Source organism: Dendropsophus ebraccatus, chromosome 1, assembly GCF_027789765.1.
Source record: "Dendropsophus ebraccatus isolate aDenEbr1 chromosome 1, aDenEbr1.pat, whole genome shotgun sequence".
NCBI classification, from domain to species: Eukaryota; Metazoa; Chordata; class Amphibia; order Anura; family Hylidae; genus Dendropsophus; species Dendropsophus ebraccatus.
Genome location: NC_091454.1, coordinates 140,617,597 through 140,638,091, shown reverse-complemented (window position 1 = coordinate 140,638,091; position 20,495 = coordinate 140,617,597). Strand labels below are relative to the sequence as shown.

Here is a 20,495-nt window from a genome sequence, read left to right as displayed (position 1 = left end):
CCTTTAAGAGCAAAATATGTCCCTTTAAGAGCAAAATGGGTCCCTTTAAGAGCAAAATGGGTCCTTTTAAGAGCGACCTGGGTCCCTTTAAGAGCAAAATATGTCCCTTTAAGAGCAAAATGGGTCTCTTTAAGAGTGAAATTGGTCCCTTTAAGAGCGACCTTGGTCCCTTTAAGAGCGAAATATGTCCCTTTAACAGCAATATGGGTCCCTTTAAGAGCGAAATGGGTCTCTTTAAGAGCGACCTGGGTCCCTTTAAGAGCCAAATATGTCCCTTTAAGAACAAAATGGGTCCTTTTAAGAGCGACCTGGGTCCCTTTAAGAGCGACCTGTGTCCCTTTAAGAGTGACCTGGGTCCCTTTAAGAGCGAACTGGGTCCATTTAAAAGCGAACTGGGTCCCTTTAAGATCGACCTTAGTCCCTTTAAGAGTGAAATGGGTCCCTTGAAGAGCGACCTGAGTCCCTTTAAGAGCGACCTTGGTCCCTTTAACAGCGAAATATGTCCCTTAAACAGCAAAATGGGTCCCTTTAAGAGCGACCTGGGTCCCTTTAAGAGCGAAATGGGTCTCTTTAAGAGCGACCTGGGTCCCTTTAAGAGCGAAATATGTCCCTTTAAGAGCAAAATGGGTCCTTTTAAGAGCGACCTGGGTCCTTTTAAGAGCGACCTGGGTCCCTTTAAGAGCGACCTGGGTCCCTTTAAGAGCGACCTGGGTCCATTTAAAAGTGAACTGGGTCCCTTTAAGATCTACCTTAGTCCCTTTAAGAGCTAAATGGGTCACTTGAAGAGCTACCTGGGTCACTTGAAGAGCAACCTGGGTCCCTTTAAGAGTAACTTGGGTCCCTTTAAGAGTGAAATGGGTCCCTTTAAGAGCGACCTGGTTCCCTTTAAGAGCAACCTGGGTCCCTTTAAGAACGACCTGGGTCCCTTTAAGAACGAAATGGGTCCCTTTAAGAGCGACCTAGGTTCCGTTAAGAGCGACCCCGGGTCCCTTTAAGAGCGAAGGGACCCATGCCGCTCCTAAAGCGACCCAGGTCGCTCCTAAAGGGACCCATGTCGCTCTTAAAGGGACGGGAGCCAAGTTGCTCTTAAAGGGATGGGACCCAAGTCGCTCTTAAAGGGACAGCACCCAGCATTTGTGTTAAAAGGAAGTCACTGGTAAACGGGCGCTCTTTTCAAGCTATGTATTTCCCTGGAAATGCAAATCTAGTTAACTCTTTGTTGTCCTGTTTTGGTTTCTTATTTTTCTCTCTCCATAGGAGAACAATGAAACGTGAAGAGTGAAGAGCTTCAAACTGCTTTTTCATGATAAAAATTCATTTTTCGGCTAATAAACTTAAATACAAAGTTTCTTAAAATCGCCTGTACTATTGATTTCTGCAACAACAAAAAAAAATTCACGACAGTGACACTTTAAATTTGTTTATTCTGACCCTTTTAACTTTTTTATTTTCCCATCAATGGGGCTGTTTGAAGGGTTTTGTTTTCTTTTCTTTTTTGCTCCATGGCCTATAGTTTTAGGCTATGTTCCCACATGTTATTTTTGCTCAGTATTTTGTAACCAAAACCAGTAGTTGATTTAAAAAAACAGAAAGGCTATGTTCACACACTGGTGAAATTTATTGGATGGCCGTCATATAATGGCAAATAAAATCCATTACTTCAAAACCACAGCCGTTTTAAAATAACTGCAATTATTTGCCATTTGATGACAGCCATTCACTCAATTTCAACAGTGTGTGGACATATTCTTTTTGTGTTTTCAATCAACTCCTGATTTTGGTCGCAAAATTCTAAGCAAAAATACTGTGGCAACATGGCCTTTAACAGTACCACATTGGTGTAGATGGGAATTCTTGTATAATTTTTTTATATAAATATATTTTCTGATATATGATGTGACAAAAACTCAGCAATTCATGTGTATTTTTAATTCTCCACCTGCCGCCTACTGTGCAGGAGAAATATCTTAAGATTTATTTGATAATTTTCTGACAGTTATGGACATGGCCATGCCTAATATGCTCTTCTTTCCTTTTTTCATTTGTAACATAAGATAAAGTTATTTTATTGCTTTATTTTTTCACCCTTAAAGGGGTTGGCCACTTTATAGTAAAATAGGTCAGTACAAAGTATTAGTAAGTGTACTCACTGTATATACTGACAGAAGATCCCTGTGTACCTCATAGAGCTAAAATCAGACTCCTCTCCTCCAGGCTGTGCTACCCTGCTCTGTTTTGTTTCAGTCCATAAAATGGCCGACATGAAGGAGCATGTGACACATGGAGGACCTGGTCACATGCTCCTCCATGTAAGCAATCTTATGGACCAAAACACCACAGAGCAGGGCAGCACAGCCTGGAGAAGGGGAGCCTGATTATAGCTCTATGGGGTACACAGGGATCTTCTGTCAGTATATACAGTGAGTACACTTACTAATACTATACTATACACTGACCTATTTTACTATAAAGTGGCCAAGCCCTTTAAGGATTTCAGTTTGTTTTAAAATTGTACAGATTATAGGTGATATTAAGGGTAATAAAAGTTCTAAAATTATTCTTCTTGGTCTGATTCTTTTAAATCATCACCTGACATTTTAACAGGGGTGTGTAAACTTTTATATCCACTGTATATAAAGAGGTTTTAGTTTAGAGAACTCTTTGTAACAGTGCAATGACAGCATTGTGAGTCAAGAGTCTGATGTTTGCATGAGGTGTGGGCTGCCCCATTCACCCACCACTCATGAACATCTTTCTCTCTTAGCACAGTAATAATAGAGAGAAAGTCATCAGTGACAGATAGTGAAGCCTCTATCAACTATCTGTGAGCCAATGTAAAATCACAGTCAATCAGCCAACAGCTTCTACCTGTCTGATCACTTCTTACACATGGACATCTGCCCTTAGGGAAAAGTCTAGGTGCTACCATACACCTTAGATGGTTGTCTGGTTCTGCCAAAGTTGCCTGGTTCGGTTGATGTGAATCTAATGAATATGGCCAGCTTTAGGGTGGGTTCAGACTACTGAATGCCTCTCCACACGTTCCATAGACACCATTCTATGCTTGGGTGGATTCTGCATTCCGCTGAAATAATTGACATGTCAATTCTTTCGTTGGATAGCGGAATCGGGCTGCTTATAGAATGGTGTCTATGAAGCCGGTGGAAAGGCGCGCAGCCGTGAGCGGGTACAAGCAACGAAATCCACCAGAACTTATCCGCGCAGATTCTGTAGTGTGAACCCACCCTTACATAGCAAATCTATCTCGGTGCTACAGCAAAACACCATTTTGTGTCCTCACCGTGTATACCCCAAGCACCCATTCTGAAAGGGCTTAGCTACCTCTGTTTCTTTTACATTTAATTATTAAATGCTGCTTGTAAAAAAATCCTTTATTGGAGAAATATGGAGTGTTGGTGAAATGATGTATAAACATAGACACAGAGAGTACATATAAAAAAATAAAAAAAATGAAGTGGCCCATCCAGTCAGTCTTTTTTTCTCTCCGTATTTGTTTAGTTTAAATCCTAGGATTGAATTATGTCTATCTCAGGCAGGCTTTAAATCCATTGCTATTTATTTTTTTTAGAATATCCATAGGAAGTTTGTTTCAGGGTGCTGCCATGCTGTAAAAACATAAACCTAATTTAACTAGTCCAACTCTTCCCTTTATCGTTGACTATACATGTCATTTATAGTCCTCAAGATATGTTTTATCAAGTAAGGTCTTCAGAGTTCAACACCATGTTATATTAAACTAATGCAGTTTTAAAGCTCTTTACACTGTATTAGATTCACACACTACATTTGTGTTGGTATTTTTCTTTTTTAATTTAACCCCTGCTCAACAATTGGCATATACTGTATGTTAATCAAATTCAAGTTCTTTGTGTGCACCAGAATTGCTGTATTTTATCAAACCACCTCAGAAAAACATCATAAAACAGATCAAAAAGTCATATATATGTAAAACTCCGAATCAGTTAAAAACTACACATCCTCCCACAAAAAATAAGCCCAAATCCAGCTCCTTCACACAAAAAATAAGAACACTATGGATCTTACAATGTGGCAACAGTTTTTGTTGTTTTTTTGTTTTTAGGAAGAAAGTTTCTATTGTGCCAAAGTCGTAATAGTTAAAAATCAATGTAATCGTAGTAACCCAGAGAATACAGTTATTGGGTTATTTTTAACACAAACTGAATAGCTTAAGTTTAACCCATTCTCGACCAGGGACATAATTGTACATCCCTTTTTGCGGCTCATTGCCGCTTTGGGACGTACAGTTACGTCCTGGGATGACACGCGGTGCAGTTGGTGCACCCATGCCATCTGCAGCAGGTCGCGGTTGTCAGTGATAACTGGGCACCCACCACATCTGCCAGGATCACAGCAGTTAACACTATAGATGCTGCAATCAGTGTGGTCCCTTACCCATCAGTGCAATTGCACAGCCCCCATTGTTACTATAAAAACAGAAGGCTTCCCTGAGACCTCCTGTGTCACAGCTATGGAAGCTAAGGCTGAGCCTGATCAGCTTTGCCTATTACAGGCAGATAAGCACTGCAATGCTATATGCCTATAATCAGGCAATAACACTGTGAATTCCCCATGGTGGGACAATAAAACAAAGTTTAAAAAACACACACACACACACACACACACACAAAAGAAATACACACATAATCCATAATGGGTTCTTAGAAAAATTCTTAACCATGGTCAGATGAACTCCTCATTGGCCTTCGGCTAGATGTGAGCTACATTATACCTCCTGGTATTGCACTGCTCCCCCATCCTTCCTGACCCGGCTGGACTGTGCTATGTGTTTTTTGTTTTTTAGATTTTCCTTGTACCCCACCATTCTCCCACATTTCCCCTTTTTTTCTACTTCCTTTCATGTTCTCACACTTCTCCCTTATGTTATAAGCCTTATTATACTTGTAAATGAATCAGATTGATAATCTTTATATATTTTACAATTTTTCTTAGCATTTATGATATTTGCATGCTTTCTACTATAGAACTTAAAATGGATATGTTAATGTATATTTTAATATGGTTATTTTTCCATGTATTGATGTAACTATGTTAGATGTCAATAAAAATAGATTACACATAAAACTCCAAAACACCTTAGTCAAGATATGGTGATGTAAAACTATTTAACCCCTAGACGACCTAAGACGTACCTGACCGCCCTGGGCGTACAGGTACATCCTGGATTATAAAGCATAGCAGGTGGGGTCAGCTTCAATCAGTAGCCGGGCCCTCACTGCGATCGCGCTGCAGCCTGTCATTAACCCCTTAGACGCCTCGATCCCGTACGCTGAACGGCGTAAATGAAAAGAGGGAAGAAAAGCGCCAGGATCGCCGATTTTTTGTTACATTATTCATATATATATATATATATATATATATATATAAAAACTAGAGATCATGGCGCAAGAAATGACACCCCATACAGCCCCATAGGTGAAAAACTAAAACCATTATAAGAGTCACAATAGGACCATTTTATTACTAATTAATTGCAAAAAAATAAAAAAGGATTTAATAAAAATAAATATAAAACATTAGAAAATCTGTTCAAACCTGCATATGGTTGTGTTCGGACTGACCTATAGAATAATGGTATCATGTTGCTTTTACCATATAGTGCATTACGTAGACACAGGAACCCCCCCCCCCCAAAAGTTACCACATTGCATTCCTTTATACGATTTCACCAATATATTTTCATAAATAATAATTTTGGGGTTTCCATCATACATGTTATAGTAGAATGAAAGACACCATTACAAAGTACAACTATTCCTGTAATAAACAAGACCTTACATGGCCCTGTAGATAGAAAACTGAAAGTGCTAGAGCTCTTAAAAGGGGAGGAGGAAGAAACAAAAACACAAAAATGAAAACCCTAGCGCAGTCCACTGGGTCATTTTGGGCTTCGTCCTCAAAGGGTTAAATGTAGTATAACAACAAATATATAGTAGTCAGACTGACGCACAGAATAAAGTTAACGTGTCAGTTTTAACGCACAGTGAATGGAGTGCTCAGCACCGCCAACTTGGCTGGCACTCCATCGATTCTGTATGGGGCTGCCAAATGCTTTCGAGTTCAGCATCGGTGGGGGTCCCAGTGATCAGCTGCTATCCCTATCCTACAGATCGGGGATAACAAGCTCACATGGGAATACCTATTAAATACCAAAGATTCCCTAAATAATATATTCACATATGGCTATGTTGTGGAGTTCGGGAATAAAGAAGGCACAACCCCAAAGAGCACTTTAGTAGCTGTCTTTGGATATCCAGCTAATGGTTGGCTGATTTACAGTCAGGTACTTTTGGGGGGAAATCTTATTTAATGTACTTTAAACTATGTATGTATGTATTAGTATGTTAGTACATAAATACATAATTACATATGATAAAATATATACTATTTCATTAGACTTCTGTGTGCACTTTTATACTAGGAATGGATCTTTGACCTAAATGTCACCTGAACAGAGAGCATAAGAAATACCTCTATTAAACTAACATGACAGCAAGTCTTTTTCCTGGTTGCTCATTCTCTAGCAAGTGATTTTGTGATGAACTGCAGAAAGATTTGCTTCTGCACTGCGGATGTCTCAAAGCTTTTGTTTTTATATAAACTATCCCCCAGGCTATGGCCGCATACAATCTTCTAATATGTTCTAACAGTACATATATATTTTCTTGCAAGAGAAGGCTAAGCTAAAACTGGATCCACCCATGTTTAACTCATTGCCTTACAGTTAGAGATTTTCAAGTGGAAAACTTGGACTGTGATATTTTTATTAGATGAATACATGGTTTTTTTTAAATCTATTTAAAGGGAATGTATGGTCAGGTACATCGCTTTAGGTTTTTTACCTTAATGGATAGGGGCCAGTGCTGGGGATGCCAGTGGAAGGGTACTTTTTTTGGACCACCTTCCAGTTCCCATACATGGTCCTGTGTTTTTTGGGAGGAGCCCCAGCCTGCCCCAGAGCACTGGAGGCAGGCCTGCCGGCACCCAGTGTGATGAACCCCCTCCCCTCTGTGACGCGGCTTCTTTGGTCCTAATGGAGCTGCACCACAGAGGGGAGATGGTCACACTGGAGGCTGTTGGGCCTGCCCCGAGTGCTCTGGGGCTCCAAAAAAAAACACCATGTACGGGAACCGGGCAGCAGTCCAAAAAAAGGACCCTCCCACCAGCATCCTGAGCACCGGCGCCGATCCATTAAGGTAAATGATGAAAATTGATGTACCTGATGGTATATTCCCTTCAAATAAGTACAATGAAATCTTTCCCTGCAATAAAAAGTGGTCTTTTATGGGGACCGTTTTCAAGCAATGTACCCATGCACTTTCTTTTATTTCATTTAATGGGCTACTGATTGCAAGTTAGTGACATTATCAGAGCCGCTGGTCAAAGCATCATGTGATAAATCGCGATTAAAGCATAAGAAAACAGACATGATCATTATCATGTGAGAGATCATGTCATTGCCCAAAATAAATTGGTGCATATTAAGTATTTCAATATATGTAAACATTATTGCGTCCTATACAATACAAGACAATACATACATGGTTGTTGATAACATATATTATGCAAATCAGCAAAGAAATATAGAGTACTGTGTACCAAACCACCACAGATCATGTCTGGAAGTGACGTGCAGCAGCAAAGTTGAAGCCGCAAAACTCAAGTGTGCTAGTTGCCACTTTAATGGAGCTTACCTAGAAGCGGCCACATGCATTTGCCCCTGGGATTAATTTGTTTGTTTGCTTTAAAAATATCAACTAGGGACAATTGAGAAAGGGAGTTGAAAAACAGAAAATTGTAACTGGTGAACTTGAGCAGAATGCATTTATCAGATGGAACTAGTAGTTTTTGTGTAGAAATATTTTTATATTAATATTATACTTCTCTCAAACTTGTACGTGGTTAGGCTTGTGATACAGTACTGTATATAAACCTTTTGTTGAAAAATTAATAGTAACTCCATATGTTACCTTGTCTTCAGTGCGGGACAAGGGCAATATGGTTTGTGATTACATCCTTGTGTTTTGCCAAAAATAATGCTTCAAGCCATACAAAACTTTTAGAGAACCTGAAAGGACAAGACGTGTCTGTATGTGCCTTAAGCATCTTGTCGTAACTTGTTCCTTCATGCTGACATATGTTTCAGACAATAGTCTAATTGTATAGGTCCCTGCCTTATGCTGCTAACCTTTTAATCGCTTTATGGGAGACCCTGTGCTTACCACGAAGTATGGGCATCTGCTTTGATAGGGAAAACATTAAAAAAATGATTAAAATAGCTAATATTCTGATTTGAGTAACTGTTACCACTTTTGCTATACGTGCTGGACAGGGGTGACTTTTCGGAATTGTTTCACTATGTTGTTAATAAAAAAAATTCAATAAATCAATCTTTTTTTTTCCTCACAAACTTTTACTAATGTGTCAGTAATAAGAATAGTGTGTAAATCTGCGAAAGTAAAGATCAATAAAATAATAATAAACCAAAACTGAGCCTTGACCATTAGGGGTTAAACTAAATTCCAAAGTACTCACATTTTTGTGTTCGGTCACTCTCTTAGAAGTTTACTAAAGTAACGTTTTAAACTGACAAACTCAATTTTTCTTAACTCTGATTGGAATACATCTCGTCATTAATCTGTCATTAAAAGCCTTACAGCGGCTCAGTCTGGCCAGGCTTAAAGCTTGTTCCCATTTCTTCTCAGGCGGACATGAAATCATTTTTCATTCCAACTACTTGTGTGAGGTTCTGAAGTGGGCTGACTTATTCATTACAAATAAAGATTTATGTGCCTATCAGGTTTTAGCACATTTGAAACGTGTCAAAGTGGAAAGACTGAAAAAATAGAAAGCGCCCAGATTATATCTAAATTTTACATTTGTAATGATTGTTTTCTTTTAATTTTCAGTTTAAAAAATACAGAAATATACAGCATACATTTTTGAATGAACCCGTATGAATATTTTGTGTACTGTAAAAAAAACATTGTAAAGTGAACTGTCGTTTCATGCCGCCAGAACCAGGGGCAGCTCGAAACAGAGCCAGGCTCCCTTATGATGATGAACCATGAAATCGTGTCTTATAGAAATCATATTTTTAAACCAGCTAGGAATGGGGCTTTGAGTCAGGGGAATTCATGGTGTACATTAGCATAGCTCCAGAAACCTGCTTCTATTGGTACCACTTTACAAGTACAGATGTATACAATACAATACTCTTAGCTCAGTGATGGGGTAGATTCCCCTGCATGTAACCTCACGTGCCCTCTTCTTTCCTCTTTCTCCCTCCTTTAAATTTTTTTAATAAATGTAGAATAAAAAAAAAAAAAGTATACAGCCATTGTTATAATAAAAACGGTTTGTGCAATGTCAGTGTAATTTGGCATTTAAGGAGAGTGGACTAGAATGGATGTTCTAGTCATTGGTTCCACTATACTCCATTGAATGAGCATGTGTTCAGTGCGGCCGTTGCATTCAGAATGACTGAGCAAGGTAGAGCAACAAATCTACTTCAAATTTTGCATTAAGCTTTCACATTCCTCGGTGTAAACTATTCAGGCGATTCAAAAGGCTTTCAGGGGTGATGAAGCACAGAATTTTGTTGCTAAAACGTAACTTTTAATACTCATTAATAAGATCCACCACCTGCTGATTACTATTTGCATATACAATAAACCACACTGGGTCACCTGGACCACATGTTGTAAACAGTAAGGGATTATTTGTTTCTTATGGTGCGTTTACACAGAAAGATTATCTGACAGATTATATGCCAAAGATTTAAAGCCAAAGCCAGGAGTGGATTTGAAAAGAGGAGAAATCTCAGGCTTTCCTTTATGACCTGATCTCTGTTTATAGTCTTTTCATGGTTTTTTTTTTTTTTTTTTTTATAAACATTTTATTGTTGCAGTACAAAGATAACGTACATAATATGTTGCTGGTTACAGAAACAACTGCATTTTTCCAAAACAGTGACATAGCATGACAAGAGGTACGACGTCGCGCACCAATCCTAAAGAGGAGCTGTTCTGAAGCATCTTAAAGCAAGTTGCAAAAACTAAAAGAAACACAAAGTATATTGTAAAAAAAAAAAAAAAAAAAAAATAACAAGTAATGACCTGCTATGGGTAGCCTGTACCATATGCCTTCATGGAGGGAAGGGCAATGTACCAATCAACCGTGCCTAGGGCCGCCTAGTGTCTCAGGGGAATCAAGAGGAGTGTTAGTGTAATCACGATTAAGGACTAATCAGTAAATTAGAGACCATGGGATTATTGCTTTGGTATTAGGAACAGTGAAAGGTAATAAACCATGAATGGTCTCATACGGCACCCTACACAAATATATAAGCATATACTGACATGGGGGCAGAATCCGACCTCACCGTAAAAAGAAGGGATGGGATGAGATGAGATGAGACCGAGCGACCTCCGAACTTTTTCCAGGTGGATACAACAACTGAGATTTAGAGTTTCAAAACTCCCAGGGTGCCTTTGATATCCTCCGTGCAGTACCAGCCGGTGAGTCTGAAATGTTGCATCAATTGTACTCTTTCTGTTTGTGAGAGAGTATTTTCCACAAACTTCCTCCACTTCCTGAAAAAGTGTTTCGTAGCAAACTCTTTTGTTTTCAGGGTGTGGAGTAGTTCCCAGTGTAGCGTTTCCTTGAGGGCCTTTATAAGTTCTTCTATTGGGGGGAGAGTCGGTTGCAACCATTGCCGCAGAACACTCCGCAGGGCCAATAGAAGTGTGAGGTGGACCCCTTTATGTGCTACTAGGCTATCAGTAGAGTCTCCATCAGGGGAGCGCGGAATGTAGTGGAATAGTATACCCAGTGGGTCCATGGGGATGTCACAGTGCCATATGTTGGCTATAAGATCTCGTACTCGCCTCCAGTATGCCTGGGTATCTGGGCAGGTCCATATGGCATGAAATAGGTCCGCTGCCTGTAATTTACACTTAGGACAATGGGGTGTATAGGGTGTGGAGAGGGCGTGGGTTCGAAAGTTAAAGGCATATATTGCCTTATGAATCAGCCTCAAGTGTGATTCGCGTAGGTGTTCATTTGGAGTAGCCGATTTCACATAAGATAGTCCCTTAAGGATTTTCAAACCCACGTCATCTCCACTTAAGTTTGGCGTCCACCGTCTCATAATTTTGTCTATAAAGGCCTGGGAGGTGTGCTCGATGAAGAGAGCGTATATGCCTGAAAGAGGGAGGTGGGTGTCAGAAGGGACCAGCAGCTGGTCAAAGCGACCTGGCTTTTCCGTCTGGGGGAGGCTTTTAACTCTAGCTTTACTATAACTGCAGATTTGCAAGTATTGCCATTGCTGTGAGGAGGGGAGGTTATGTCTGTCAGCGAGAGTCTGCCAGGGTAAGTATGTGCCTCCTAAGGGGTCCAGTAGGTGTTCCATAGTACGGATTTGTGTAGATTTCCACGCCAGGAAAAAGGGGTTATTGTCACCTTGTGGAAAGGCGGGGTTATGCCATAGAGGGAAGAATTTGGACAGTTTATATGGAAGATGGTAAAGTTTACGTATGGCTTTCCATGCTGCCACTGTGTCTCTGATCAACATACAACTGCGTAGGTGTGACGGAGTCTCTTTGTACGTCGTATGGAGCAGAGCCGAGAGGGCCCATGGGGCCACTATGTCAGACTCTAGGCTTAGATTGGAGAAGTAGCTGGTGTTTAAAATCCAGTCTCTCGCATGGCGGAACAAGGCCGCCAAGTTGTATAAACGTATATTTGGTAATTTCACACCAGCTTGATGTGGCGGGAGACACAGTGTAGAGGAGGCAATACGCACCTTTCTATTTTGCCAAATGAATTTGTTAAAAAGAGAGACGAGTTTTTTCACGTCGGGGTGTTTTAGTAGAAGGGGAACTGTCTGAATGGGATAGAGTAGTTTTGGGAAGCTCATCATCTTAACGAGATGAATCCTGCCCAGCAGAGACAGGGGGAGAGATGTCCATCTATGAAGTTCGTGTTCTATTTTATGGATAAGGGGAGGGTAGTTTAAGTCGTAAAGTGAGTTTGGGGTTCTACCGATTTTTATGCCGAGGTAGGTCATACTACGTTTGACCACTGTTACAAGAGGAGGCGTGGAGAGGCCAGCGGAGGTATGGGTTAAGTATAGCAGTTGACTCTTAGTCGCGTTTATCTTATATCCTGTAAAGGTTCCATAGTATTTCAGGGCATCAAGGACAGCGGTGGTATGCAGCTCCGGATGTTCCATAAAAAGAAGAACATCGTCGGCAAAACAGGCTACCTTAACTTCCGTTGCACCCACCCTGATACCCTGGAATATCGCGGAAGAGATGAGGTGACGGGCCAAAGGCTCCATGGCAAGGTTGAATAGCAGCGGGGATAGCGGGCACCCTTGCCTTGTTCCTTTCTGTAGAGGGAAAACGGGGGACAGAAAGCCCGGGGTATGGATCCTGGCCACCGGAGACGTGTAGATTGCGGTGATAAAGTCTCTAAAAGGACCCACAATCCCAAACTTGTCCAGGGATAAATCCAGCCACTCCCAGCTTACGTTGTCAAAAGCTTTTTCAGCATCTATCGCAAGCAGAGCTGGGGAGTGGCCGGAGTAGCCCCTTTTTGAGACAGCATCCTGGACCGCTAGGACCATACGTATGTTCGCAACCGCAGAGCGGCCTTTCACAAAGCCGACCTGGTGCTGTCCAATCAAGGCAGGGAGGGTCAGTGCTAGGCGATTAGCCATTAGTTTGGACAGGATTTTCAAATCGGCATTGATCAAGGATATCGGGCGATAGGAGCTAGGCAAAGCAGGGTCTTTACCCTGTTTATAGATAACCTTGATCAACGCCAGATTTCCTGTGGGCATCATTGTTTTATGTTGTATAATGGTATTAAATACTTCTAGAAGGGATGGGGTGATCTCTGTGACCAGGGTTTTATAAAATTCATTGGTATATCCGTCCGCACCCGGCGCTTTATGGTTAGGGAGATTTTTAATGACGGAAGCAATTTCCTCCGTAGTAATAGGGGCATTTAAGGATGTTAGAGCCTCCTCGCTCAGTCGGGGGAGCTGTAGCTGCTCTAGAAATTTTTTCCCTTCTGTCCGCTGTAGTGATTGGGCCGTGTACAGTTTTTTATAATAGGTCTGTAGGATCTCTGAGATTTGTTTTGGATGTGTGTGTTTCGTACCCCCGCTGTCTGTGAGTTCTTTTATGTACGACCATTTCCTCCTGCCCTTGGCCAGGTTGGCTAAAAGGGATCCCGATTTGTTTCCAAATCGGTACAGTTTGGCAAGCTGCTGGTCCCTATAGAAGTTATCCAACTTCTCCTGGGCCACCTCAAAACCTTGTCTCGCTGTCACCCAGTTTAATTTAGTCTGTTCAGAGGGATTGTTTATGAAGAGTGTGTATGTCTGTCGTAGGTTTGTCGTCAGTTTGTCATAGTTTTCTTTAGCTTTCCTTTTCATGGCCGAGGTGTGCGCTATTATTTTTCCCCTCACAACTGCTTTTGCCGCCTCCCAATGTATGACTGGTGGGGAGTCTGACTGAGGGTTATTTCCCACGTATTCCAACCACCAATGTTTGACTAGTTGTTTAAAATCCTCATCAGTCGCTAGCGAGGCTGGATATCGCCAGATGATATCTGTTCCCTTCGGGTGTTCCCTCCTAAAGGAGATACTAATTGGGGAGTGATCTGATATCACTAGGTCATGAATTGTCGCGGCCTCTACCTTGCCTAGCAAGGATTGGGATGTAAGAAGATAATCCAATCTGGCCCATGACATACTAGCGTGGGAGTAGTGGGAGTACTCTCTCCCTTCCGGGAACAGATATCTCCAGGTATCAACTAAGCCAGTGTCTGTGGAGAAGTCAGCTAACGTCTTTTCATTGCCTCTCCTATTCTTAGGGACCTGTGTCCGTTTTCTATCCTCGTCGTCCGACATTACTACATTAAAATCTCCCCCTAGTAATTTTGACGGTTCTTGATCAGCAAGTATTTTCGTGCGTAGGGAGTTAAAGAAAGGGGATTGTTTAGAGTTTGGGGCATAAATGTTATAGAGCGAGAGACGCCCAGCTGGGGTATTAACGACTAAATGTATAAGTCTCCCTTGATCGTCTATAGTCGTGTTCAAGACTGTATGGTCTAGTTGTTTATGTAGTAAGACCACCACCCCCCCCTTGCCACTCACTGCCGGGGAACCCAGTACCTCCCCCACCCACCATTTTTTCATCCTGCAGAAATCAGTGTCCGTTAAATGTGTCTCTTGTAACAGAGCTATGTCGGCCCGTAATTTTTTTAAGTGTTTGAGTACTAACGATCTTTTCCCAGGAGATCGCAACCCGTGTACATTCCAGGAAACTACTTTCATACCTTTAACCTGGGTCAAAAGAGAAGATATGGCCTCCTGAGAGCATGAAATACAGAGGTCGGTCGGTCTCATCCATGTGTAATGGTATTAAAATACAATCTTTATGAGGCACTGCGGAGATCAAAACATATCGTAGATTAGTGTACCATAGCAGGGAAACAGAACAAAAAAATAAACTATGAAACATAACCATATACGAGAGAGACAAGCTGCTAGACTTCACTTTTTTCACGTCTAAGCGTTGAGGGCTCTCGTCATGCCCTAACATTGTAGAGTCAGCAAAATTTGACTAACAAGTCAACAGAACTAAGGAAAGCCCTAACCGAGGTGTTGGAGCCGTCCTACTACACCTGCTAAATAAATTTGGGGCGTCCCACCCAGCGTTTGCCCAACCGCAGGGAAACTAGAATGCTTATATCCGATATTTATAGGGTAAGCAGAAATCCCTTGGGCTCCCAAACAAGGGATCAGGTATCACATGTATGTTAGATCTCATCTAGACCCACAGTGGAAGTATACAGTAACACAAATATGAATCAAGAGTGGAAAATTAGATGACACCCAGTCGAGAGTGGGGTGTAGGTTAGTAAGTCTGGTGAGGAGAGAGGGAAGTACCAAAGTGAAAGGATTTTAAGGGGAGGAGATGGGAGGGGAAAGGGGGGGATAGGGGGGGAAAAAAAAAAAGGGGGGGGATAGGGGGGGAAAAAAGGGGAGGAGGGGGGGGGGAAGGGAAGGGAAAGGGGGGGGAAAGGGGAGGGGGGAGGGAGAAAGGAGAGGGAGAGAAGGGAGGTATTTACAGAGGAGAAATAACAATATGAGCGGTGTCCATTAGCCACGAGGAATTAAGCCTCCATTATGGAAGATAGGGGCATTAGTAACTGTCCCGGAGAAAAAGAAAGTTAAGCTCTGGGATACCAGTTCAGTTCACGAGGCAACCTCCATAGTAGGGTCTTTGGGCGGCGATTCCGTTCTGCGACGCTTGGTGTTATCCGCCGGTGCATGGTGAGGATCGTTCTGCTTCTCGAGGAATGCTTGGGCTTCCTCCGGCGAGCGATAGATTCTGGTTAAGCCATCTTGCTGGAAAATCTTGAGTACCGCAGGGAACAGCAGGGTGAACCTGATCTGTTTACGGACTAGGGCGGAACAGATAGGGGAGAAGGCTTTCCGGAGTTTCACCACTTCGGCCGAGTAATCATTAAAGAGCAAGATCTTATGGCCTTTCAGTGTGATCTCGGTATTAGCTCTCTTAAAAGACTGAAGCAGCAAGGTTTTATCCGCATAATTGAGGTATTTCGCAATAACCTGCCGCGGCTTAGCGTCTGCACGTTGCTTACTAGCCGGTTGTTGTTGTGGCGGGGGACCAATCCGGTGTGCCCTCTCTACTGTAACTGCTACGTTCAGTCCAAGGGCTAGAGGCAGATCTTTGGAGCATAATTCCATCAATTGTGATGGCAGTATAGATTCGGGGAGACCGATAATGCGTAGGTTACTCCGGCGGGAGCGGTTCTCCAGGTCATCAGTCTTTTCCCTAAGAAACGAGTTCTGCCGCAAGGTTCTTTGTACCTGGTTTTTCATGTTGAACAGTTCATCCTCCAGTACATTTACTCGGTCCTGTAGTTCTACTATTTGTGAGGAGTGTTGTTTCAGTTCCCCCTTCAACTGTGTCAGTGACTCAGCCACTGTGGCGCCCAATGAGGATTTTAGGTCCGGGGCTAATATCTTGGCGACCTCTATGGCTAGCGCCTTGCACGTGAGGTTAAGGCCGGGAAGCAGCGGGTCCCCATCTGGTCCCAATATGCACTCACTCAGTGGTGTATGTGGAAGGTCATCCTCTTCTCCCTCAATCAGGCATTCCGCCTGAGCGGAGCTCGTAGCTGTGCGAGGCTGAGGCATCGGCGCCATTTTGTCCTTCCCCTTCTCCTTCACCCGGGGTTGTTTCCTCTGTGAGGGCGCGCTCGTCTCCGAATCCCCTCCGCGCCGAACAAACTTGTCCATCGGTTCCCGTTACACTTAGAGTACCGACGGGGTCTCCCAGACCCGGTTAGTGACAGATATTAGCGCGGGGGGCAGCTTTTGCAAGCAGGACGGCTCGGAGCTCAGCTAAGGTGCTGCCATCAGGCGTGCGCCGGAACCGGAAGCCTTTTCATGGTTTTGGCTGTCAGATAATCTTTCTGTGTAAACGCACCATTAGATATGTATAGACCACACCATGACAGCCCTCATGTGGACATCCCCCTATTGAGAAAATATCGTACAAAAAGTGGGATCTTAAGGAGACAAGAAAAAATGGCAGTTATTTTCATAGATATCATGCTCAAACTAACGTAGTGATAATATAGAGCAGCTGCTGCAGTGATAGCAATATACTTATAGGGTTCAAACCCACTTGCCGGATCTGCAGCGAGTCTCCTTGCTGCGTTTTTGCAGCGAGACTCGCTGCAGATCCCAGCCCTATACTTTCATTAGCAGAGAAACTCGCAGCAGGGATGTACATCCCTGCTGCGATTTTGTCTGCAGCCCTCCCCATTAACCCCCTAGCCGCCGGACATTATACATTACCGGGTCCCCGTTCCTGCTTGCTTCGGGGGTCTCCGTGTCTTCACGGCCCGCCCGGCCAATCAGTTCCCCACCGAAGCGCACTGATTGGCCGGGCGGAACGTGCCGGGAGCCGCTGAAGCAAGCAGAAACGGGGATCAGGTAATGTATATCTTGCCCGCCCCCCCCTGCAGCCCGATCGCCCCCGGCCGCATGATCGCCCCCCGCACCCCCGGCCGCATGATGTACATCCCTGCAGAATCTTCTGCAGAAGCATATAGCATTGCTTACCTATCCATCCCAGTTTTAAAACTATCAAAAAATCCTTTTCTTTTAGAGGGTTTTGTTCTGTTTTGTGTTTTTGTACTTCCTGGTTGAGCAGTTGTACATAGTACTACAGGTTCCAGAATGCAATGCTTTCCCTCAGCTGTCCATCATAGTCCTCCACCCTGCCCATTCCCCGCCCTAATCTGTTGCAGAACATCTAGGCTGTGTTTACACATTACAGTTTCATTGTGTTACTGAATTATTTGCAGTACTTTATCATTTCATTGTGTTTCCACCCACACACCACACAGTTACTACCTGAAACACTACACAGCACACTATATTCTCTACCTGTAACACCACACAGCACACTATATTCTCTACCTGTAACACCACACAGCACGCTGTATTCTCTACCTGTAATACCACACAGCGCACTGTATCCTCTACCTGTAACACCACACAGCCTGCTGTATTCTCTGCCTGTAACACCACACAGCACGCTGTATTCTCTGCCTGTAACACCACACAGCACACTGTATTCTCTACCTGTAACACCACACAACACGCTGTATTCTCTACCTGTAACACCACACAGCACACTGTATCCTCTACCTGTAACACCACACAGCACACTGTATTCCCTACCTGCAACACCACACAGCACACTGTATCCTCTACCTGTAACACCACACAGCACACTGTATCCTCTACCTGTAACACCACACAGCACACTGTATTCTCTACCTGTAACACCACACAACACGCTGTATTCTCTACCTGTAACACCACACAGCACACTTTATTCTCTACCTGTAACACCACACAGCACCCTGTGGTCACGGAGGAGCGATCCCCCCATCTGGAGCCATCCGGGGTCTGCGCCGTAATGGCGCTGATCCCGGCTCGGCATTCTACCATTTTCGGCTGCAGCAGCCGGAAGCAATAGAATGCCTAGCTCATCGATCTATGCAGTATTACTATACTGCATAGATCTCAATGAGAGATCAGTGTAGTTATACTAGAAGTCCCCCAGGAGGGCTTCTAGTATATGTGTAAAAAAAAAAAAAAGTTTTATTATTAGTTTAAAAAAAAAAATCAAGGTACCGATAGAAAGTACAGATCATGGCTCAAAAAAAAAACCTCAGACAGCCCCATAGACCAAAGGATAAAAGCGCTATAAACATGGTAATAGAGCAATTTTAAGGAACTTTTTTTTTTAAATGGTTTGAATTTTTTAAAAGCCATATGGTTACATATGGTTGTAATCGTACCGACTAGAGGAACATATATAATAAGACAGTTTTATCCCAGGGTGAAAGGCGTAACAAAAATTGAAATTGGCCCGGTCCTCTAAGGGTTAATAGAAAACAAGTTGTCCTTGTGTGGAGTTCCCCATTAAGGGGAATACACAGAATAATAGGTGTGGCCTAAGCGACACCAGATTTATTACAATATACGCTAGAGAGCTAGTCTATATTGTAACCGAAATGTACCCTAGCTAGGGAGTATGTTTTAAAGTGTGGTGTGTGGGATAGACCCTGCAGTGGCTTATTCACTAACAGGTGTGTACACCTTTTTATGAATCAGCTGAATGCTAAGGCAGACGGATTTTACTAAAGGGCTGGCGTGTGAGCATGGAACATTTGATAATTGTGGAGCTTTCAAATCAGAATTCACGTGATGTGATTTTAAGTGTCTGTTTGTCTTTTCCCTTCATATATGGGCTATTAGCATTACTCTTACCCCCCCCCCCCCCCCCTCCACACACACACACACACACACACACAATTTATATTTCTGTTTGCAAATACATTAACTGAATAATTTGGGAAGCTATTTTCATTGGTGGAAAGTAGACATTTACTACCATAGACAGGCGTTAATATTTTTAGATACCTTCATTGTGTAACTTAAAGTGTAACTGTCATGTTTTTTTTTATTGCAGAAATCAGTAGTATAAGCGATTTTAAGAAACTCTGTAGTAGGTTTCATCAGCCAAAAAAGCCTCCTTCTGTACTCAAGAAGCAATCTCCCAGCCTCCCCCCCTGACTTCTTATCTGTTCATTATCAGGCAAACACGTCTTCATTACAGAGAAGCCAGTGAAGACGGGCTCTGCTCTCTCCATTGTAAGCCTATGAAGGGGGGAGGGGCCGAGGGAGATGAGGGAGCAGGAAGAGGAGACATGAAGGTCAGCTGTTTGTAGACTCTCTGGGCACCTAAAACACTAAATTCAGGTGTCAGAAAGGTCAGTGCTTATCTATGAACTTACTGAGAGAAGATTGCAGGGTGTTGTGCTGTGCAGAAATCCTCCATGCTCAGTCACTCCTAACAGCCCCTCCCCTCTCCATAGCCACATAATGGAGACAGAAATCCTGCTTCATTTGATGTGAGGGGGGAGGCTGGGAGATTGCTTTTTCAGTACAGAAGGAAACTCTTTTAGTACATAAAACCTATTACAGAGTTTCTTAAAATCGCTTGTACTATTGATATTTAATGTTTTCAGAAAAATGACCCTGAAATGACAGTTACGCTTTAAGGCTTGTAGACTGATAACATGCTTGGTGTGTTTGTTTTTCCCAAAAGCTGGTTGTCCCAGATGATGAGAAGTCTACTATCCTAAGGAGCCTCAACAAGCAGATCTTTGATGGTTTCACTACAGGACTTCTCCAGCTTCTTTCTAAAATATTTTCCTGCCTGACATCCAGTTCTTCCGGACAAAGTGGACAGACTGACACCATCAAAATAAAAGCAGATGTCAAAACTAAATTGTCCCCATCTGATGCTTTCACTGGTCGTATCCACGATATCATCAGGTACTTTAGTTTGGCGATGTGGCTGTTTGTTACTTTTCTTCATGGTTTTTAGTGTGTTTTTTTTCTAATATATATGTGGTCCAGATTTATCATTCTGCCTGGTTTTGCCCATTTTAACCAATCACATTTCAGCATTCATTTTTTCCAAGCTCTGCTTAAATAAAGGCTAAACTGTGATTGGTTGTTACATGATCGCGCCTGAAAAGGCATCAGTGCCACCCTCTGCTGCAAAGATTCGACCTCTGCGCCAAAGACTGCGATTTTCGCCATAATCCTCCATTTATTCTGTGTTTTGTTTGCCTTGTTTTTGCCCTGTCTGAACTGTGTCTTATTTCTTCTGGTCTGCTAACTGTTTTCCCTGCCCCACCCGTGTCTGTGCTTCTAAGCTTCCCTGGTCATGTAACGGTTAACCTGCCTTTGCCTCAGTGATTGACAGCTGGTCCCTCCTATCATCTTCTGGACTTGG

General features: G+C 42.7%; 1 protein-coding gene across 3 annotated transcripts in view; it reads left to right on the top strand.

Annotated features, from left to right (window-relative positions):
• Positions 1–20,495, top strand: part of SCAPER (S-phase cyclin A associated protein in the ER) — a 209,141-nt gene that overhangs the window by 141,588 nt on the left and 47,058 nt on the right. For all 3 annotated transcript variants that reach the window (XM_069980225.1, XM_069980219.1, XM_069980234.1), the window contains exon 25: positions 19,800–20,029. In XM_069980225.1, the coding sequence (XP_069836326.1) occupies positions 19,800–20,029 (230 nt within the window). The remainder of the gene's footprint in view (positions 1–19,799; positions 20,030–20,495) is intronic.